This window comes from Pelophylax lessonae, assembly GCF_965119305.1.
Source record: "Pelophylax lessonae genome assembly, chromosome: 3".
In the NCBI taxonomy this organism is placed as follows: Eukaryota; Metazoa; Chordata; class Amphibia; order Anura; family Ranidae; genus Pelophylax; species Pelophylax lessonae.
Genome location: NC_138770.1, coordinates 268282652 through 268307256, shown reverse-complemented (window position 1 = coordinate 268307256; position 24605 = coordinate 268282652). Strand labels below are relative to the sequence as shown.

Sequence of the window (24605 nt, the reverse complement as noted above, 5' to 3'; positions counted from 1 at the left end):
CCCCCTCAATTTTCATTTGAGACCCTTACCCATGCATGCAGCCTGGCTGGCCAGGAAAGGGGGGGGGGGGGGAGTTGAGCCTATCTGAACCATACCAGCCCACATACCCTCAATAAATAAAAGATGACAATCATAAACAATGGTTTATGGTTAAATGGTTTGTCTCAACTTGGTGCTCCGGTCCCAGCTGAAGCCTGATAAGGAGAAATGCGTCAGCAGGAGTAGCCACGCCGTCACGCCACACCATGTGTTCCGCACTGCAGGCGGTCACGTTCGGTACACTTGGAACCATTGTTTATGCCCAGTTCCTTCCATTTGCCATGTAAGTGTGTTTCTTTTTTAATAAAGTTTTTTTAAAAGGATAATGCACTATTGGCACTTTATATCTTTTATAGGGGAGCCACATTAGAGTACAGTATCGCCAGCCACATTGGTGAGTTGGATATGGTGGAGTGGAGAAACATTCAAGCCGCCATTGGATACCTTCTATCTGGTGCATCTGTATAAACAACAGTGGTTTATGCCTACCCTCTACATACTTCTGGTAAGAAGTTTGCACTACCACCGAGGTGCCACCTCACTTGATTTCATTTGTTCACATGTGGAAAGTGCCTATTCACCAATAAGGCTCACTGTTTAGTGTTATCTGGTAAGAGGCCATTTCTTCTATTTCACCCTCACATATCGGTCACAGATTAGCAAGATTGAAGATCCACTATTTATGGAAGCTTGATCTTTGGCTATTTGAGATTATCTGGATCAATTGGAGGACTTTACATATATATATATATTTTTTTTCACGATTGCTATAAATAATACGTTTTTTGCATAAATAATTTTCACATATGGTTTTTCACACTGTATGAAGATCACCATAATATTTGGGTCATCCCAGACGTCATATCTCTAATATTTATGATTGTGTTGAGCGCACTATACCTTTTTTCACATTTATTTTCCCCATTTCAGTGCTGCCGCATAATTGTGGGGTTAGTGCACCTTATTTTCTTTCACAATAATTATAGAAATAATAGTGCACTTTTGATATACCGTAACACTAGTTACAGTATAAAACATAAAACCATATCGAGTCAAACTAGAAATAAAAACACATTTTAAATATTTTCATATTTTAATTTATATTTTACCTGTATAAAAATTATTTATTTTAGCATTAGAACTAAATTGTTTTCTTAATGCTTATCTCCAGACAAATATCAACACATGGATCATGCATGGGTCCTTTCTTCAAAAAAAACCAAAACAAAATCTGTCAAAAACTTTCGGGTAATTCAGACTCAACTTGTTGACCATAAGGAAGGCAGAAAGCACTGGGGCTGTGATCCGCTTCAGCATTAAAAGTTAAAATTTTATATAAATTCAGTTGCCTAAATCTTTGAATATTTTGATCAGTAGCTTCCACTAAACGGAACTGTTCTTAATGTCATGCTCAGTTTTGTTTGGCTTTATTTAAACAAGTCAGTCAAATTACAGCAGCTATTGAGATACATTTTTCATATCATTATTATCTTTCACTGATGCTCATGAGAAAACAAAACCCTATTCAACATATCGAGGGTTTAAATGATATTAGTATAGATAAGGTTTTCGTGTCGTAATCTACTTTATCATGAGGACATAGAGTTGCTTACAATCACACACTGTGAATATGTTGACATTTGTGTTTTGCATTTGGCTTTTCCAAATTGTCTCTTGATTTAGATGATAAATATTACATGAAGCAGCTGCCACTGGGTGCAGAGAGTGATGTTCACTTTTATCAGCTTTATTATCAGCAAACATTAACTCCCAGTTGAAATTGTACAGCTGCCACCATGTGAATGAAAGTGAAAGACAGATTGCTTCATTAGCTGCCGTTTGATATCAATACCAATGATGATAAAATACTGGGGCAAGTGTACGAAGGTGGCATGCAACAATTTGCTGCACTATGTTAATACAACGGCGTACATTCTGTTTACCCAAAGCACTGAAGTTAATAGATTTTAGTTAACATGAGACAGGTCTCTATTTTACTATTTGCTTCTGATTTGATAACATGTGCAATAAATTGAACAACATCAAATTGCTCAGTGTTTGCTGTGTCATTAGCTTTTGCATGGCTTGCGAACAGGCTGTGTGTGTGTCTATGGATCTCTGTATTCTGAGAGCAAGAATCATTCAGAATAAGATATAGAGCAGGGGAGGAAGAATGGGCGTGCTGCTAAACTCCTTTCATCGGCTTCTCTCCACCAGGCAAGCTCTGGAGACACAGTGCATTCTGCAAGGATGTGAACTGTCCACAGACACTCAGCTGTCCTGCCTGGGACTCACTGGAGTGAGAGTACCAGTATTATCTATAGTAACCATCCCTATCAGGAGCATGTCACAGGAATGCTACCCCTTGCTAAAGACTTTCAATCAAGTGGATGCCTCACCTTCAAGTACTTATTTTGTACACAAAATCTGCTTCAAACCTAAATATGGACACGGACTTTATACTAGGGGCAACCTGCAGTCATAGACAACATGGATTTATGAAATGGAACTTTATATCAATAGAGAAAATGTGCTATGCACCTGTTGCCACTGCAAGTTTGCACTTTGCTTATACTTGTTTCTACAGCTTTACTTGAAGTTTGAACATCAGTACAGTAGAAATGAAGAAATGTCAGAGATGTGTTCCTATCATTGACAGCCATGGAGGCAAGACTGTCTCAATATCATATACACAGCCAGGTATGGTCCACAGCAAATAAGACTTACACCCCAGAGAACAGCACCATGGATTATTACTACTACAACCACTCCTGGCCCGAAGATCCAGAGTATCTCTTCCCAGTGCCAGTCCTCACAGGGATAACTGTTACCTGTGTATTCCTTTTCATCATCGGGATATTTGGGAACATCATGACTATGTTGGTGGTGTCCAAGTACAAAGATATGAGGACTACAACCAATCTCTATCTGTCTAGTATGGCTTTTTCAGACCTGCTAATCTTTGTGTGCATGCCACTTGACCTGTACAGACTATGGCAGTACCGACCCTGGAATTTTGGGAGCCTCTTGTGTAAGCTCTTCCAGTTTATCAGTGAAAGTTGCACTTACTCCACAATCCTCAATATCACTGCCCTTAGTGTAGAGAGATATTTTGCCATCTGTTTTCCTCTAAAGGCCAAGGTGGTCATCACCAAGGGCAGAGTAAAGCTGGTCATCTTTGTGCTGTGGGCAGTGTCTTTTGTCAGTGCTGGACCCATTGTTGTCTTGGTTGGGGTTGAACATGAGAATGGCACCAATCCCTTTGAGACAAATGAATGTAAAGCTACAGAGTATGCTGTGAAGTCTGGTCTACTTACTATCATGGTCTGGACATCCAGTGTCTTCTTCTTCTTACCAGTCTTCTGCCTCACGGTTCTCTACAGTCTTATTGGAAGAAAACTATGGAGGAGGAAGCGGGACAATATAGGACCAAGTGCCTCCCACAGGGACAAGAATAATAGGCAGACTGTAAAAATGCTAGGTAGGTGAACTGATTGCTAGTTATTTTATTTCTTTGACTGTCTGTTAATTTTAATGCTCGGAAAATATGGCTCTATGCAAAACATACTGCTGGAGTTTCACAAAGACAGGAGGAAGAAAAAAGCTGTTCTTGTTGCCCATGGCAACCAATCAGATTTCAAGTGTATTTTTTTTTTTTTCAGAAAACCTTATAAATAGAGGCAAAAATCAGTTTTGGTTGCTATGGGCCACAAGAACAATTTTTCCTTTCTCTATGCCCACAGTCTTTATTTTAATTCATATTGCAGTTAATAAAATAAGAACAAAAGGTACCCAGCTTAACAACTGAGACAAGTAATAAAAGGCACTCATGCAAATAGCACTGATGTGCAATAATTGACACCAAAAAATCATACCACAACTTCAAACTGTCCGAATGCACTGGCCCTTTAACAATTGATTGCATGGGTTAGAGCACATCTTTGATACCTTTGTATAAAGTAACCAAATCAGAAGAGAATGTAAAAATGTAGTGCGGAATAATGATGTGCAAAAGGTGACAAGACAAGATCTAAGATATGGCAATGTAACCATGTAACAGTTGTGTTACAGGATTAAACAAACCTGAATTGGGCTGCTGTGAATTGCTACTGACATTGCAGTTTCCACTTTAAATAAATAAAGCAAAAAAAATATCCTCAATATCTATAAAAGATTGCATTTTGAATTGTCTTATCCTGAATATAAAATAGTTTGCATAGGATTCTTTTCCCCTAATTATTAGTAACAAGATATTTTTAAAAATAGGAAAAATACTAATCATAAACTGCATCTATAAATCACGCAGACATGGCTTACTTTATATAATTTGATATTTGTTATTATTATTATTATTATTATTAGAAGTTTTTTTTTACCTGTACTTTCAGTGACACAGGAGGTGCATTATATGTTTTTAAATGATACAAATAGCAATAATTGCCCTTCTCATAAAATTGCATTGTATGCTTGAGAAATATACATATGCCTGTTTACTGATCATCCCCAACCAGAATGTGATAGGATTAAATAAGTAATTTGCAGAAAAATACTGACTAAATGTTTTTTAGGGGGTGCCATGGTAACTAGGTTTACTACCATCCAGTAAGCTTTCATCTTATTACACAGGACATACTTAGGGCTTAATTCATGAAAACTGGAGAAAATAAAATGGACAAAACTGGAATTGTAACCCATAATGAGCTATAAAATGTTTTACCATTCATATTAGTGAAGTAATGGGGGGCTAAGAATATGAACGCGAGTTACTCATTAGGAGGAGAACCTCTGGGGGAATCCAGGATGGAGAAACATCTGGGGTCCTGGTAGATGACAGACTCAGCAACGGCATGCAATGCCAAGCTGCAGCAAGCAAGGCTAGCAGAATATTAGCATGCATTAAAAAGGGGATTTACTCTGGGTATATCACTATAGTGCTGCCACTTTATAAAACTCTAGTTTCGGCCACATCTGGAGTATGCCGCCCAGTTCTGCTCATTACATCTATTCTCCATGGAGAACAGACAATTGGGAGGAGATATGATCGTGATATATGAATACCTCAATGGTGATTTTATCCTAGAGCTTCAGTCTCAAGAAGTATAAGAAGACACAGGGCCACTCAATGAGATTGGAGGAGAAGCGGTTTATCCTTAAACTGCATAGGGGGCTTTTCACTGTAAGGGTGGTAGGGATGTTCCACAATCGGTGGTGTCAGCGGGAAGTATTGATAGTTGCAAAAAACTCTTAGGTGGTTATCTTAGCGAGCACAATATACAGAGATATGGAATATGATTTTTTTTTTTTTTTTACATAAACACACACAAAGGTTGAACTGGATAGACTGGTGTCTTTATTCAACCTTACCAACTATGTGATAAGCTGCATTTCTGATTGGTTGCTGTTGGAAACATCTCGCCTTCACTTGTTTTCTTTTCTCTAGTTATATTAAATCGGGCTTATAATCCGTCCACATTACACTAGAGGCTAAAACTTCCTACAATATGTTTTTGTATCCTCTCGGTTTTTTAAGTACAAGAGAACTATGTTTCCTGGCTGTGTTTGGACTTAGCAATAGAGTCCATGATCAGGGACTGGCAGGATGAAAAGAGAGAAAAAAAACAAAAACTGAAAAGTCCTTACTCCTAGGTCAGTGAGTTTGAATAATTGAAATCAAAGCATTAGTACAACATCCAGGCAACAAGCCTTTTTGAAAGAAGAGGTCAGCAATGGTGGCTTATGTTTAACTCTCATGACAAGTTTCCCTTGATGTATTAAGAGATGTGCTGATGTAATGGGAGCTACCATTTCTGAGCACCTTATGAATATCTTAATGTCTGACAGGCTTTGTGAGCTAGTGCCTTCAAAATATTGACCCTAAATGAATCGAACTGGTCAGCACAATAGCCAGGCAACTAGCATTTTCAGCAATGGCAGTGTCTATTATTCTTTTATGGCATTTTCCCTTTAAAAGTAAGGCTGGCCATATGGTGGAAATTCAAACAATGTATGGCCAGCCCTAGTTTGTGTGTGTGTGTGCTGAGCTGCAGAGCGCCGTTTTATAAATGATGCTTCATATGAAAGTGTACAGTACTTGGATACTGTATACAAAACACTCAGAAAAACATGCAGCCTTCTCCATTTAAGTACATTACAGCAGCTCCAGCAACAAGAATAGCTAGTACCAGCAAATCATTTCTACGGAGTAATGATGGCATAAATGACTATTAAGAAAGGAGTGTTTAGACACACTAATTACATAATGAACAGCTTCGCTGTGTCTATCACTCTTCAGTCGGTGTAATACATAACTGTGTAAGCACCCATTTGAAATAATTACCTCTACAGTCCAAGAACAAAGCAGTGATATACACCTCTGGGGACAAGACAAGGCAGAGATTCACCTTTTCAATTGTTGAAAACTCTGCAAGGGCAACATGATGTTAAAACGTAAAGGTGATTTCTACGTTGCATCCATCTGCTTTGGAGAATCGTAAACTTACTTTATATGGGACAGATTTGTTAAAAAATGTTTAACCGCTTGCCGACCGCCGCAAATACATATACTGCGGCGGTCAGCCCCGTGCAGGCAAAGTGACGTACCCGTACGTCACTCGCCTGCGAGCCAATAGGGGGTGAGGGCGCGCTCCCGCCCACACTCGCTCACTGGGATCCCCGCGTGTGTGACCAGCGGACCCGATGTCCGCCGGTCACTCACGATCGTCAGTTACAGAGGGAGAAAGGCAGGCAGCTAATGTAAACAAAGCCGCCTGTCATTCTCCCTTGTGTAACAGCAGAGATAATACGGTCCTGCTATGTAGGATCGTAGATCTCTGCTGTTACATGAAAAGCCACATCCCTGCACAGTAGGAATCACGCCCCTAGGGACACACTTAGCCCCTCCTTCTCCAATAAAGTTAACCCCTTCCCTGGCAGTGTAATTTTTACAGTAACAGTGCATATGTATAGCACTGATTACTGTAGTAATGTCACTGGTACCCCCAAAAGTGTCAAAAATGTCAGTCAAGTGTCCGATCTGTCCGCCGCAATGTCGCAGTCCCGCGAAAAAAAAATCGCAGATCGCCGCCATTACTCGTTAAAAAAAAACAATAAAAATGACAAAAATCTTTCCCTTAGTTAGTAAACGCAATAACTTTTGCGCAAACCAATCAAAATACGCTTATTGGGATTTTTTTTACTAAACATATGTAGCAGAAAACAAATTGGCCTAAAATGTTAAAAAATTTTGATTTTTACATTTTTTTTTGGGGAATTTCATATAAAAAAATGTGAAAAATATTGTTATTTTTGCAAAATTGTCGCTCTTTTTTGTTTATAGCGCATGATCAAAAAATCGCACAGGTGATCAAATACCACCAAAAGAAAGCTCTGTTTGTGGGAAAAGAAGGACATCAATTTAATTTGGGTACAACATCGCACGACCGCGCAATTGTCCGTTAAAGTCACACAGTGCCGAATCGCAAAATATCCCCTGGTCAGGAAGGGGGTAAAATCTTCCGGGGCTCAAGTGGTTAAAAGCACAATGTATTGAAACAAACCTTTATTGGTGTACAAAAGGATACATAAAGGGATTTGTGTTCCCTAAAAATTAGCATTCCTTGATTAAGATTTCCACATCAGAATTCTGCTCATTTTACAGAAATCACCAATTTTATGTGAATAACCCAAAAAGAACCATCTGTAGTAAGGTAGGTAAAGTTAAGCTAGATATAGATAGCTAAAATTTTGGCTGATCCCCACTAAATCTGCTGAAATTCAAGCTTTAGGTGGCCCTGCAAGCACCATCGGGCATAAAAAGTACTTAAGCTTTATTAAACAGTTATCGTAGGTCACAAATGGCAGGTGCATGTATGTATCCATCCCAGAATAACAGAGTACGTACACGTGTATAAAAAATAACACATACTATGCCATAAAAAGGCATGAAGCACCCTGTGATCATATTGTTCTGATATTTTAAACCCCAAAATATAGACCATGACAAAAATAACTTTAGGGGGAAACTGACAGAAGAGAAAGAAGAAAAGTACAGAAACCAAAAGGAAAACTGTTGCCCAAACAGTTGCTGCACCCTGTCAGATGTAGTCACTGTTGAGTATTCAGGCAGTTGCTGGTGCCTCAGATGTCTGAATATAATAGCCGCAGGTGCAAATTCCTCCATTAACGCTCTTTAGTGTACATTGGGGAATCAACTGATTCCTCTCTTTTAGCCCGTGGGGCTGAACAGAAGAAATACAGCCATGAATTGGCAGCCTTATTCTCATAAATCAAAGTATTAGTCACTTTTAACACTAAAATATAACATGCAGAGTAGCCTCTGCATAGTATGGTACGTTACAAAGCTAGCGTTAAAAGTAAATGCAAACCCAATCAGAAAAATCTCATATAAGCAATAGCTTGGTAATATAATCTAAAAAGCTATTTTCAGCGTTTGTAAATGTGCAGCTTCTTTTTTTTTTTTAATCCAAAAAAGGTTTTTATTGAGAAAACAAAGAAAAAGATAGTAACATACACGATAAAGACAGCCATGAACAGGGTTTGCACCCATCGCAGGGGTCATACATCATAACATAAGGAAAGGTGCAGCTTCTTTAAAATAATACCTGGTGATCCTGCCATGAAAGTCTATGTTCAGACACTGCCTGTTAACGGGTGGCATTGCTCTGTCCATGTTTCCTTGTAACATGGGTTTCCTATGATGACTACCAGCTGCAACCTAGATTACACAGGCATGGTACATTGTTGTCACCATCAGGGAACTTGCCCTAAGAAATGCCATTCAGCCATCACTGGTGTGCATACTTGTTGAAGGAAATTAGCAACACTGAGATACAACAAAGGATTAAAAAAAAAAAAAAAGCGAAAAATATGTATCTTATGAATACAATTAAATAAATACAAATTTCAACTTTTTAAATTGCACAGTGCTTTAACAAACTAAATGTTATTCAGTTAGGGTTTACATTTTTTTAATAACATGATAATAGTTTGCTTTAATAATATATAAGTTTGCCTATATCTAGGCAAAGTAGTTCATTTACTTCTTCTTTAGTGAAGAAGAAGTGGAAAAGAACACTAAAGATGTGTAAAGTCCATAGTCATAGTAAACACACCTTTACATTACATTACTGTAGTTAGAGCAGTGACAGATGAGTTCTGAAATGTTAGGTCTTAGGCTATCCAAACATGTATAGATTTCTTTCATTCAGCCCATGGTGTGAAATCTAATAGATTCCTCCATCCACACTAAAGAGCCTGGATGAAAGAATCTCCCCTGCCAGCTATTGTATTCAAGAAGCCACAACAACCATGGCTGTCAGCATCCCTGAACAGTGACTCCTTTAACCAAAATCAATTGAAAAAATAGAGAAAAGTAGAGCCAGGCGATGCCAAGCAGAGCATATAGAAGGCCTTGCAGTAAAAAGCAAGGCACACTCATTATCAGGACCCCCTGCATCATGCAAAAAAAGCTGTTAAAAAAGCTATGCAGACATTTTTGAAAAAATAAATACCCTTTAACCAGCCTCTGCCATTGTTGCCTATGTGAGATTGACATCACAATCCTTCCATCAAGATCCTGGGAATGCTGAGAATTCCACATTTCACAAGAAGTATCTTCTTGCAAGACCTGAGATACTCAGCCTTTCTGGGATCTTGCTGGAATGTTTGGGTGTAAGGTAAGTTAGGTAACTTTATTAACTAGCTTTTCACAGCAGGTTTTTTAAATTTATTTACAGCTACGATGCAGCAATTTGGCATGGAGGTGGCAGACCTGCTTTTTAGTGCAAGGTCCTTATTCATTTTAAGCTGAACACTAGAGGAATAAAAAATGCAAAATTGTATCAATTATAAAATCATTAAATGTATTTTAAAATATAGTCAGCATAATTACTGAATATGATTTGACAGTTCTGTCACATAGTGGGTAGATTCCTTAATCTTGTGTAAGCTCCAACCATGGGCACAGTCGGCAAACAAAGCAGGAGAATAAAAATAATTTTTTTATTTGCCCTTCATGCTCAAAACACAGGTTTAGTTGAAACAAAATGGGATATAGTTTCTCCTTCAAATAGAATTGACTGTGCAGTAATTGTGAAATGTTCATGCTCTGCTTCCAAGTCCTAATATTTATACAATTGGCACTTATTATCTTGAGCTGTCTCTGTAATCTGAGTAATGCACCTTGGATTGTTTACAGTCCTCACTGCCACTAGCAGCATGGGTCATCAAAGTGATGGGTAGCTTACATAGATGCCAAAGAAGACACATGTGCCAACATCTCATGCAGCTCCACAGCTGATGCTTTCCCCTACTCCTCTATTATGGTGTAGTCTTGGCCCACCATCTCCTGGTTTGTGGAGTTGGAATTTGAGGTGTAGCTGTCAGCAGCACTTGCATTGGTATTTTTTTTTTAATTTTATTAAATTATTTTAAAGTATTTAAAGGAGACATTTTTTTTTAAAGAGACACAGAAGCTGCCATTACTAACATCCCTATGACAATCCTAATTACGTGGTTGACTCTAGGCCTTTTTTTTTTTTTTTTTGCATTATTAACCCAGAACAAGCATACAGCTAGGAAGTCAGTGAAATGATTTTGAAGGCAAAGTATCAATCCCGCAACCAAGCAACCAACACTGTCAAAAGGGATAAACATTTCATACTTTTTTAGTTCTTAGTATTAGTTTTGTAGATAGTAATTGTCATTGCGCTCTGGACTCCGCTACAAACACCAGCTACACAAAACGGGGGAGATCCTGGCTATTACAGTCATGAAAAAAGGTAAGTATAACCCATGGGAATTGTTTTACTTTTTCAACAGCCATTCATTACATGTTGATTCAGTTGGTGTCTACAGATAAAGTTAATATACTAAAAGTGAAATTACACTGCATGTGAGCACCACAAACCAAAAACACAACTAATTTCATTTTTAATATTGAAAGCAAACTCATCCATCCATCCATGTCTTCCTGCTTTATTTTGCCAAAACATCACTTTGAAAATCACCCCTTAGCTTTTCCGGCCATAGCCATCTTGAGAATTAGCAGATGATTCATGTCATTTACTTGCCCTTAACTCAGGTATGCAGGCAGTTGTACTTAGTGGAAAAAAAAAACATCTTCCCTCCTAAAGACTCCTGGGATGTATGCCATCAATCATTTGCCTACGTCTGGAAACCAGGAAGTAACTGAAGAAATGTCAAAAAAAAAAAAAAAAAAAAGTTTAAAATAAGTAAAATTATTATATTATCCGATCTATTTACTAATGCTAGCAGCAAAAGGATTAATAATATTTAATGTTGATTATGAGAATGAAGTTACACTTTAAACAAATGTCACATAAAATTGTCATGGTGTATTTAGTTTAAAGATCTAAATTAACAAAAATCCAGATCTGTCAAATGGTAAAATGATATTTACCACAACTTCAAATCCATGGAATTAAAATCTGGTATTCCAGATTAAATGCCAATGATTGGAGCATGCAGGTAGAATCTGTTTTAGTTAAACCTCAGAAATTTAGGGTCTGGTGTTTTCTTCTGATCAATAGACCTCTCTAAGGCCCCCAGGGATGTTGTAGATGCCTATGAGTCTAGCAAGAGATTTAAATGGATCGCCAAATTATTTGATATCAATCATTCCACTGTAAGAAAAATGATCTACAAGTGGTGTAAATTTCAAACAACTGCTATTTACTCAGGAGTGGCGGCTCATCGAATTCAACCCAGGAGCTGACCGATTGACGCTACAGTTTGTGTCAAAGTGCATGCATCTACAATCAGAAAGAGATAATTCAACTTGCATGAGTGGTGTGTTAAGAAAAATATTTTGCTGTCCGGAAAGAACTTTCAGGAAAGACTACAGTTTGCCATTGAACATATAGGCAAAGACAATGTTTTGGATACTGATAAATCAGAGATAGAGTTATTTGGTCACAGTGAAAGCAGAAATGTCAGTATTTCAGGAGAAGAACCATGCACCAACTGTGAAGCATGGTGGTGTAAATGTTGTGGTTTGGGGTTGCTTTGCTTCATTAGGGCCAGGACAGCACGTGATCATCAAGTCATCTATACAATCTGCATCAAATCAAAGTGTGCTATAATGTGAAGGCAACTGTCCAAAAGTTGAAGATGAACTGGAAATTAAGGTATAACTAAAGTTTTTTTTTTGTATTGGATAGAGTGGAGAGGGATTAGAATGCTTGTCAGTTTTTATTGATGTCTGTGCCCCGTTAAGGAGATTCACCCTCTCTATCTGTCCTTTTTACCAGTATTATTGAAATTGAAAGTAAAATAAATCCCAAATGTTGGGTTGTCCCCAGAAAAGTAATAAAAGGGAAATCTTCCAATGGCCACACTGGTTCTAAGAACTTGGGGGCCCCCCAAGAAATTCCTCTCACTTCCGGTTTGGCTATAGGACAGGAATTAAAGGGAAATCTCGGCAATGAGACACAGAGGTTGAAAAAACATCTGACGGGTTATTACCCTCCCTTGCTCTATCCAAAATGAAAAAAAAGTTGTGCCTATTGTTTTACTTTAATCTTTTAACACAATAATGACCCAAAACACAACAAACCCATCATGGAATGGCAGAAAAAGCAGAAATAATGGGTTATAGACTGCCCTAGTTAAATGTATGATTTTATTCCCTTTCAAATTTTGTAGGGGGATTTTTTAAAAAAAGACAGCGTGGGCAAAAAAAAAAAAAGAAAACATCTTGCAACTGAAAACCTTTTGCAAGTGGTGAACATTTTTACTAGTAGATGTTAGACATAGGTATGAGAAGTCACATTTGCTACTGGGGCAATACCAGCTTATTTTTTCACTATACACCATTTTATATTTTGATACTTTTGTTGAATGAATGATTGAAAAGGCAAACTTTTCTAGTGTTCTTATTGGAGTATATCACATTTATCTGCAGGCACTATTTGAACAAAATTGTAATGTTAGGCTGTCAGCAATCGCCTTAGATCATATTCTAGACAAATCCCACTCCACTACGTATAGGTCCCCGGTGAAATGCAGTCGCAAATTTGTAGCTCTGCTCTGCCAGAATGATTTAATAGGTGCATGGGGAGAGGCTAACCCCACAGGAAAGGATTACTCTCATTTCTCTTTAGCACACTCTCAATACGCTAGGATTGACCATGGTTTTTTTGGCCTTGAGATTACTCCTTAGGCTGACATTGGCTAAAATTGTCTTGATCACTTCGTCTAACCATGAGCCTATTTTGATATCATTCTATAACCTTTCTTATGGATTTTCTTTAAATGCATTTGTGGCTTAATGAATCGATTTTAGGTGACGAATCCAATTGCTTTGGTATTGATTTACATCTTAAAACATACTTTGAGACTAACAAAGTGTAAGAGACCTCTAAAACTATGGCCTTGAATGCGGTGGATTGGACCAAATGTTCCTTTGATTTTTAAAGGGGCCATTCTTCTGACTCAGTCTATCAACACTTTATACGGGGCAAACTATTCAATGGTTTTGATTAGATCTGAATAAGTGAGCCACATATCCTCTTTCCTTGTTCGGAAGGATCATTTCCATTAGGATCAATCTATTACCCATGTTACTTTATTATTTTAGGATAATTTACCTATAGCAATCCCCAGACAGGACCTATTGAGGTTACAAAATAAGATTTCCTAATTTATTTAGGGTGGTAAAAGCCCTACAATGAGTCACTTAACACTGTACACACCCAAATCCTGAGGCAGGTTAGGCCTCCCAAATCTCCTATCTTAAATTTAGGCAGCACAAATTACTCAATTGGCCTACACCACTGCAATATGACCTAAATCCCAATGGATCTTGATGAAAGCATTGGAGTGTCCAGTATGTAGTTTCCTAGCAGGTTGCGTCCTCCTATCTTGTGACTTTCCCATACTGGATTGCTGTTTGGGATGGGCAGAGGGTTAGGCAGCCCCTCTCTTCTCACACCCCCTTGGCTCCATTTTTTGATAACCCGGAGTTTGAGCTGGGTATGCAGTCATCTCAACTACTTTGGTGGATAAATACAAGATTCCTAAGGATTGGCAATTTTTTAAATGACGACAAACCGTATATATTTCCCGAGGACTGAGAGTGGACGGGCCCCCATATTTATTTCGCTATCAAGACACCGTCTTTTTTTTCCCTCTTTTTTCTAACATCTCTTTTCTGTTGGACTTGATCCCACTCTATTCTAGTGGACATTGATTTTTCATTGGCGCCTTATTGCACTTTTCTGAGGATAGGAGCCCCTGTAAAATTATTATCACAGATATAGTCTTGCTAGGCCTTGAGATGTTTAGGTTCACATCTTGTTAACAATGTAAGAAGGGTGCTTTAGGAATCATGATGTCTTAACTAATCTTTCGTGGAAACAAACCTTTTGGGGCACTTGCTTTGTATTGCTTGAAAACTTTAGTAAACAGATTGAAATATAAAAGTCAACAATTTCCATGGGATTGTATATTTTTCAAATTACTGTGTATCAGTGACAGGCTCTGTTTGGAAGCTGCCCATTGCTTCAATGATCTACAGGAACTGGAGTAATGAGGCAGCTCCGAGTATATGAATTGTAAACAAAGCCCACAGTGGTGACAGAAGCAACTCAAAAAGTATTAAAATGTCAGGGCAGAAAAAAAAACATACACAGTACATCTCAGAAATCCATACACGTTTCCCCATGTTTTTTTATCCCTTTAAAGACCCTACAAGTAGTGAAAAATATCTGTTGATCTGCCAGAAATGCACCAGCGCCTAATTTTCTCTTGTGGATTGACACCACGTGCCTTTATTTCAACCGAAATTGCAAGAATTGAATTAGCCCAATCTGAATGTCTGTTATTAAATTACTGAATCCCCCCTCCCCTTTTCTTCATCATAAGATAGTAACTAATTGTTCTGCATATAACACAGGAAGTGTTCAAAGGATACCCCTGAATTTATGACACCATCAGTAGGGGATTTTTTTTTTTACTACACCTAATGGAGAGATATAACAAAGTGCTTTTATTTGTGTATTTAATTGAACAAAAAGGAGCAAATAAAAGTTGTATATTGTTAGCATTTGCATGAAAGTGTTGAATCAATTAATGTTATCTAAACCATTTTAAAAATCAATATTTCCTTACCATGCACTTGTTCCTGATTAGCTATTCGTTTTCATGTCTTTCCTTCAAATTGTTCTTTTAACCTGTTGATCCTGCTAAAGCCTCTGTTGGAACTTCCTGTCTTAGGTAGAAAATGTTGCATGAATAGGTTCCTAAATAGAACAGAGCTGCCATCATCAAATTTGTGCTCCTGCTTAGTTATAGTTTAGGCTCTGGGGGGGGGCTGATAAAAAAAAAGTGGTAAAAATTATCCAAAATTCAGTTCCCTTTTTTCTAACCATGCAAAACCCTTAAAACACAAAAACATTATAGGAACATGGGGAGCAGTTGGTAATAATGGGGATGAACAGGTAATTGCTCCCCTAAATTTGAGTGAAAAAGAAACAGAAACATCATATGTACAAGTTTTATCTATTATCACACAGTAAAACATTTAAAGGTTATTAAGGTAGTTGAATACGATTCAGTAAAAAGCAGAAATAAAACTGATAACCCATAAAACACATCTATAAATAATAGGTGTTTACATGCTTTTCAATTTTAGTGTTAGTTTTCATAACACATATTAGTGTTATATTTAAGGCATGTTCACAGAGGGCGTTATGGCATATGCCCAAGGAGGACCATGTTCACCTGCATGGGGATGCACAGGTGTTCCTTGCATCCCCATTGATATGCTTGTTTGCGTTCAGGGCCATGAACCCACACTTGCATGGATGGCAGATTGGGAACAGTACCTGTATCTGTTCAACTGATGTGTCCCAATTGACATCAATGGGACTGTCTGCACGGGGATGCATAGAACACCAAGGCCCTAAAATTGTATCATTGATAAACAATACAGTAAAACCTTGGATTGCGAGCATAATTGGTTCCCGGAAACATGCTTGTAATCCAAAGCACTCTTATAACAAAGCGATAGTGATAGGTTGCTTGACCATAAAATTTCAATTGGCAGCCTCCACAAGGGGATTAGAAGCTAAATCCAGCAGGAGCTACAGAGTATAAAAGAGAAGAGAGGCCCCTCTAAGTGTAGCAATATGGTTACATAAAATGAAGGTACAACATTTAGCAATACATGGATGATGATTAAAACAGGCACACCTAAGTATGCCGGCATCCTGGATAAAGCTGTCATATACCGTCCTTCCCACCGTCAGGTCTCACCGATGTCAGTCTGCAGTTGTGACTGGAAAGACTACCTTGCAGTAGAGCGATCTGAAAGCGAGGCTTGAAGCGCTTGTGGAGCACATTATGGAAGGGATGATGTCAATGGCAGTGAGGAGGATGGTCTATGTGGACAGCTTTACCCCAGATGCCTGCATACTTAGATGTGCCTGTTTTAATCATCAACCATGTGAGTTGCTAAATTTTGTACCCTCATTAAATGTAACCATATTGCTACACTTAGAGGCGCCTCTCTTCTCTTTTATACCCAGTTGTTACATGAAGCTACTTGCATATCAAGACATCGCTTGTTTATCAAGTAAGAATTTATAAAAAATTTGCTTGTCTTGCAAAACTCTCACATACCAAGTTACTCTCAATCCAAGGTTTTACTGTACACAGAATATACAAAATATAAAATTATAGAATTTAGGGTGCATGAAACCTGGAATAATAAATACAGTATATAGATAGAGATAGAAAGAAGATAAAAATAGAAATTTGATTATCAGACATGCTTTTGTACAAGTATTTTATACACACATTTTTTCTAACTGTTTACTAATAGTCTGTAGCTAAGACAGATATACTGTATACTGTATATCATTGGTGATCCATATGGAACAATTAGTATTGGCTTTCTACAACACAGCTAAGTCTGTATAAGTCCATATAGCTGTACTAGGAAAAGTAACAGGTTCACTTTATAGGAGGTACCATAAACAGGCAGCTCTCATCTTTCCCACAATCCCCCACTTAAATGATTTGCCAAATTCTGTTCCAATACTTCATATGACAAAGGTTGGACCTGATATTAGGAGTATGAAAGAAAAGGGGGGCTTTGGGTAAGCCAGCCCGTTGATATAAAATGTGGGGGGAGCACAGAGTAAATATAGCTCCTGTGTATTAGGGCTGCTCTAGGGAAGGGATAGAAAAGATTCCATAGGGAGAGATTTGGTCAGTTAGAAAACTGTTCTTTAAATCCAACTGTTAACTCTTTGGGCGGTCACCCTCATTAAACCCTTTTTGTTTTTATTTTTGTCTTTCATTTTTGGGGGTTTTCATTTCTTTTGGTGTTTTATTGGTGTTCATTTCATGTTCAGGTTCATGCTCATGTTGTTTTTTTTTTTTTATGTTTTCTGTACTTTAAACACAGCTTTTCATATTGCTGACACTCAGTTTTTAAATCAGCATTTTGTTCACACCACATCCCTGCATCACTTGAAGCTAGGTTCACACTTATGCGAATTGGATGCAGGTTACCCCACATCCAATTCGCATGATAGGAGAGCGTGACCAGTTCTCAATGGAGCCGGTTCACACACTTCTGGGGCAGCCGCAGTCCACATTAGGAAAGGGTCCTATGTTTCTCTGACTCTGAATCAGGTGCAGAAACCACCACCCAGGCAGAAATTCAGAGCTGATTCACACCAGAATGGGTGTGACGCACCGGACCCCTGCTGTGACACACGGCCTGTGTGAACCCAGCCTGGAAGAAAAAAAGGTAGCTTAATGAAAGTAATCACCTAAAATACATCTTTATGACTCACATTTACATCACCCTCCTATCCCCTTAGTAAAAAAACAAAACAAAAGGCATACTTCCCAGCTGCTGGCCACGTTTACATTACTCTATCATCTGCAGTATCCTAATTCTGGCCTGTCCCTAGTACATTGGGTCTAATTTTGATTATTAACCACTTTAAGACCCCCACAGTACTTTTACTGTGGGTGGGCGGCACAGGCAGGCTCAGCGACTTATTTTTGTTGCTTCGCACATGCACACCGGCCGCTCCTGGATTACAGCTTCTGGTACCCAGCTACTTTCAGAGGCCAGGGGATCACGTCATCGCTTTGCCATCGCATAATGTATACACAACTGTTATGATTGAGTTTCATTTATAACAGTTGTGCTCTCTGTAGTGATGATGTGATCGGAACACAGCTGGTTCAATCACAGCACCCTGTACCATGTGAATAGCTGTAGCCAATCACAGCATGTCAACAAAAAGCAAGCTGTCATGAATGGAAACACATTCATAACAGTTTAAATGATTGCTGTTACAGTGTTCATCACAAATCACAACAATAAAAAAATTTAAGAAATCCCTGATCAACCCCCAGAGTAGTACAATGTCACTATAGTGACACTAAACTACTCTGACGTAAGAAAAATGTTAAAAAAAGAAAGAAAATGTTAAAAACAATGTTTAAAAAAATGTAATAGAATATTATTTAAATATTGTTTTTTTACATACTGTCATCATTCAGTATTACGACCAAAAATTACAACTTCAAAAAACTCGCCATCCCTCTTACTAAATACCTGGGACTGTATACTTTCCAAAAAGGGGTCATCTGGGAGGTATTTGTTCTGTTCTGGCATTTTAAGGGCCTTAAGAAATTAGATCGGCCATGATCATGATGATGGCCATGATCGGCCATCGGCCAGGATTGATCAATTTTCAAATATATAGAGTATACCATAGTTTGTAGACGCTATAACTTTCACACAAACCAATTAATATATACTTTTTGGGATTTTTTTTTTTTTATAAATTTAGGCCAGAATGCACTTCAACCCCCCACACACACTCACCCCCTCCAGCAGAAGCATTGATGCATCCAAACCTTGGAGGTCACAGTGAAACAAAGCAGTGAGAGGACGATCTGGAGGGAGGGGGAGCAAGCTTCCTGCTCATTTATCACACTGACAGGAGATAACACTGCTGACTACAGTCCAGGGGGAGATGGAGGGGAGTTTCAGGACCCAGCAGAGACACAGACAGAGACTCTGCAGCTGTCTCCTAATTCAAATCTGGACACTGCCAGCTGCTGGAGGAAGAAAGCCGAGAGTGTTGCAAGTGGATCCACAGAAGTCACAAGGCACTAGGCAGTACAGCTGGCTTTCTTCTCCTGCAGGTGTATTTACTAACTAAGGGAAAGATTTATGTCATTTTTATTGTTTTTGTTTTTTAACTAGTAATGGCGGCAATCCGCTTTTTTTTTGTGGGACTGTGACATTGCGGCAGACAGATCGGACCCCTGACTGACATTTGTGACACTTTTGGGGGTACCATTGACATTACTACAGTAATCAGTGCTATAAATATGCACTGTTACTGTAAAAATTACACTGGTAGGGAAGGGGTTAACTTTATTGGAGATCCAGGGGTTAAGTGTGTCCCTAGGGGCGTGCTTCTAACTGTCATGGGGCGTGGCTTTTGATGTAATCACAGAGACATATGATCCTACATAGCAGGATCGTATGATCTCTGCTGTTACATCAGGGAGAATGACAGAGGGCTTTGTTTACATTAGCCGCCTGCCTTTCTCCCTCTCCAGTGGGAGATTGCGAGTGGCCGGCGGACATTGGATCCACCGGTCACTCGTGCGGGGATGGCTGTGAACGAGCGGGGGAGGGAGCTCGCCCCCTACAGGCTCCTGGGTGAGCGACATAGTACTACGTCGCTTTGCCCAGGAGGGGCTGACAGCCGCAGTAAATGTACTTGCGGCGGTCGGCAAGCGGTTAAATGTCACATTTCGATATCCCAGGAGTAAGCCCTTTGGTGCAGAGATTTGTGCAGTGAAGTTTGTACAAAAAATCTTTAATTGTGTAATGTACACCAACCCACTTTGGATACACACTCACCAGGCAGTAAGACCACACATGCACAGAGGTCAATACATGCTAGTTTCCACCAAGGAAAAAACCTCCTCTTCTCTCAAGCGTTACTCTGGGCCTAATTCAGTATAAGTTTGGAGTAGAGCTGCTCACTTCTCCAGAAATAACTCCAGCCTAAACTCATTAGCATCCTAATTAGGTGAAGTGGCTGGAGTTAAACCTTCAACTAGGTGCTTTAGTGAATTCGGAGTTGGAGTTAACTTAGACTGAATTCGGGTTTGAAGTTAACTTAGGCTGAATTTGAGTTTGGAGTTAACCAAATTCCATTTGTGTTTTTCATAAAAGGAAATTTGTCTATTCTGAATCACTATTACACAGCAATGTCATCTATTATGGTTTATTTTAATTTTAAGGTATAGTTATGTATCTTATGTGTTTGAACCTTTAGATTTACTAATAGCAGATGACACAGCTGTCTAATTAGCAATCTTCATTCTTTATTCATCTGAAACTTTCAGGCATATCTGATTGTATTCAGCACTTTGGTTTAGTGGGCTAAGCTCATAGCCAAAGATTGCTAGGTCATGAGTTCAAGGCCCAACCATGATAACACCCTGTGTGCTCACAGTTGTGTGTCATTATTTTTTTTTTTTGGCCACATAGTAATACATTGGCTACATCACCTAAAATTGCATGTCAATGGCCATGTATATTCAAGAAACAAACATGCATATGTGCAGGGTGCCATTATGCATTTGCCAAGTTTCAGTATTTATTTACAGCTGTCTAAAATTTAAGGAGGTGATGGCAGACTTGGGATTTGAACTCATGCTCTCAGTGTTTATAGCCAGGAACACTAACCACTAAACCGCTGAGCATGAATACCCCCGGAATATTTATTCCCATGTTTCAATAGTTAACCACTTCCTTACAGGGCAGTTACACCCCTTCCTACCCAGGCCAATTTTCAGCTTTTTATACTGTTGCATTTTGAATGACAATTGCGCGGTCATGCAACCCTGTACCTAACACAAATGTATGACATTATTTTCACACAAATATTGCTTTCTTTTGGTGGTATTTGATCACTGCAAGGTTTTTTTTTTATTGGCAAAAAGAAGACCTAAATGTTTGACCCCTAAAAAAATGTGTTTTTGTTTATGTAATAAAATTTGGTAAATCAATATGTTTTTTGTTGCACTGGCGAGCATTGATGAGGCTGCGCTGGCAGGCACTGATGAGACACTAATATGCAGCACTGATGGACACTGATAGGTGGCATTGATATGCAGCATTGATGGGCATTGATAGGTGGTACTGATGGGCAATGATTGGCACTGGTGGGCAGCACTGATAAGGAGGGCACTAACAGGTTCCCTGAGCACTGATTGACATCAATGGTGGCATGGTTTGGCATCTAGTGGCATCCCCCAAGGGTCTGCACTGGTAATCAATGCTCTGATTACAAGCACAGACCCCCCCCCCCACACACACACACACTTACTTTGCATGTGAATGCCATTTCTTCACAGCTGAAAGTGGCCCTCACATGATTAGCCAGTTGATTGTGACCACTTGCTGGAATGTGTGTAAGCCAATTTGGTGTCATTTCTGGTCCAGGGAGAATGCCAATGTGCCATTTGCAATTTATTGTAAAGAGATTTTGCTTTATTTTAAAAATGGCGCACACAGACAACTAAAATGTATTGGAAAATGTTTTACCAAGGCCAGTGATGGTAACCCTTAACCCCCCCCCCCCCAAGATGTTTTTGCCCTACATTTCCCATAATGCTCATGTACTCTGCAGTGTAGGTGAGCATCATGGGAAATGTTACAAAACACCTGTGTTGCCAAGGTTCATCATCACTGACCTAAGCCAACTAAAAAGGTGAGTGAGCGCTGCAGCAATCTTATATTTAGTAATCATTTTTAGTGATTTTTTATTAAATGTTTTGGTTACATTCATCCACAGAGACTGAATGGAAATTTTGTATTGTTCCTTAATTTACACACACACACACACACTCCTCCCCCCCCACACACACTCCTCTCCCCCCCCCACACACACTCCTCTCCCCCCCCACACACACTCCTCTCCCCCCCACACACACACACACCTCCCCCCGCCCCCCACACACACACACCTCCCCCTGCCCCACACACACACACACACACACACACACACCCCACCACACACACACACACACACACACACCCCCACACACACATACACCCCCCCCCCCACACACACACCTCCCCCACACACACACACTCCCCTCCCCCCCCCCACACCCCCCCCAAACACACCCCCCCACACACACACACACACTCCCCATCCCCCCCATACACACTTCACTGGAGTAAAGGGAGAAACCCTACCCATGTTCATACTGTACTGCCATTGCACACACACAAAAAATACAAGAAATGGATTACATTCCATAGACACAAAAGATATCTGAATTAGATCCAGACAAATATGAAGAAAAGAAAACAAAAAAACAGGAGCTGTGTACAAATGAATAAGCTTTATTGAACATGTATAAAACATCAGTAATCACTCAAGCAGGCATGTGAAATGTGAAATGTCCCCCCCCCCCCAAATCAAGTAATTTTTATTCAAATTACAGTGCAAACATACAACATATGATGGATAGATAGAGCTTACAATATCCAAAAGTCAAGCAAAATAAGTTGTAGACACCTTAGTATTAAGCATAAAACATACCCAACATACTTTTATGTTTATGGTTTGCATGAGCCTGCCTTTCCATTTAAATACCATCAAATCAGTAGAACATACAGCTACACAGAGGCATGAAAATAAAAAAAAAACATGTATAGAGTACATAAAGACACACTTTGCAAAAACTATACAAAACATTTAGAGCATGAAAAGTATTCATCCAACAAAATACACTTACTGCAATATGGGTCATTAGGCATGCCAGCAAACCCCCCCAAAAGCAAATTTGGACATAAAGACATGTGGCCCTTCCAGAAGCCAAATGAGCTGCTCTTAATCATCCATTTATATAACCTTGGTTAAACTACACCCACCCAGTATAGGAAACGTAAAACAGCAAAGTAATTAATTGGGTCTGTAGGTTCCTAAACCAAAATCACCGGTTCACTAATGAATGAGTGTTTGGCTGGCCATCCATGATCCAAGTTTCTTACAAGTCAACACACATAAGAAATGCTTTCAATAATCTCAGCATGAGCACAAAGTGGCTTTTTCATTTAGACTAATGCCCCGTACACACGTGCAGATTATCTGCAGACTTTTGTCTGCAGACTTACCAAAACCATATAATATGAGGTCAAACCTAAACACTTTCAATTTGTATGCAATCCGGCAGGCCCTTGCACTACATAGAAAAGGTAAATCTGAAGACAAAAGTCTTCAGATAATCTGCACGTGTGTACGGGGCATAAGGATGGCCATACATGATCCAATTTTCTTACAATTTTCTGTCCAATTTTCTTGAAATTTACCTTCAAGTATGTAGTACAAAAGCCTGCCTAATTAGATACAAGTGAATGTGTTGTTTAGCTTTGACCTCACATTATGTGATTTGTGGTAGATCTACCAGAAAATTGTACAACAAAAGTTGAACATGTATGGCCAGCCTAATGGGCCATACACACTATAAGATTTTCTGAAGACTTTTTCCTTTAGATTTACCAAAACCAGATAATATGAGGTCAAACAGATAATATGAGGTCAAACCTAAACACTTTCAATTTGTATGCAATCTGGCAGGCCCTTGCACTACATAGAAAAGGTAAATCTGAAGGAAAAAGTCTTCAGAAAATCTTATAGTGTGTATGGCCATACATGTTCAATTTTTGTTGTACAATTTTCTGATAGATTAACCACAAACCACATAATGTGATGTCAAAGCTAAACAACACTTTCACTTGTATCCAATTAGGCAGGCCTTTGTACTACATACTTGAAGGTAAGTTTCAAGAAAATTGGACAGAAAATTGTAAGAAAATTGGATCATGTATGGCCATACACACTATAAGATTTTCTGAAGACTTTTTCCTTCAGATTTACCTTTTCTATGTAGTGCAAGGGCCTGCCAGATTGCATACAAATTGAACGTGTTTGGGTTTGACCTCATATTATCTGGTTTTGGTAAATCTAAAGGAAAAAGTCTTCAGAAAATCTTATAGTGTGTATGGCCCATTAGTCTAAATGAAAAAAAAAAACACTTTGTGCTCATGCTGAGATTATTGAAAGCATTTCTTATGTGTGTTGACTTGATGTAGTATTTATATATATATATATATATATATATATATATATATATATATATATTTTTTTTTTTTTTGGGGGGTTGTTGAATTCTGAGTTCTGGGGTGCCACTGCATATGTTCAATCAATTTGCAAACTCAAACACTTTGCTATTTTTCAGAGTGTAATGTGGCTCTATATAGGAAGCAACACTAATATGGCTCCCCACTCAACCAACCAACAAATATATTAATTTCACACATATACAATGTTTTATTTTTGGGGAGAAAGCATATTAGTGTTGCTTGTCATATATAACAACAGACAGTTGTAGGTAGCTCGGGGATTTGAACACCCAAATACATTGTTGCATGGCAGATGTGCTAACCACTTGGATAT

The 24605-nt window shown here is 38.8% G+C and overlaps 1 protein-coding gene across 1 annotated transcript in view; it reads left to right on the top strand.

Moving 5' to 3' along the window:
* The first annotated feature begins 2513 nt into the window (after positions 1–2513).
* The window catches only part of GHSR (growth hormone secretagogue receptor), a 37630-nt gene continuing 15538 nt past the window's right edge, over positions 2514–24605 (top strand). The window contains exon 1 of the mRNA XM_082248879.1: positions 2514–3520. Within this exon, the coding sequence (XP_082105005.1) occupies positions 2701–3520 (820 nt within the window). The 5' untranslated portion in view covers positions 2514–2700. The remainder of the gene's footprint in view (positions 3521–24605) is intronic.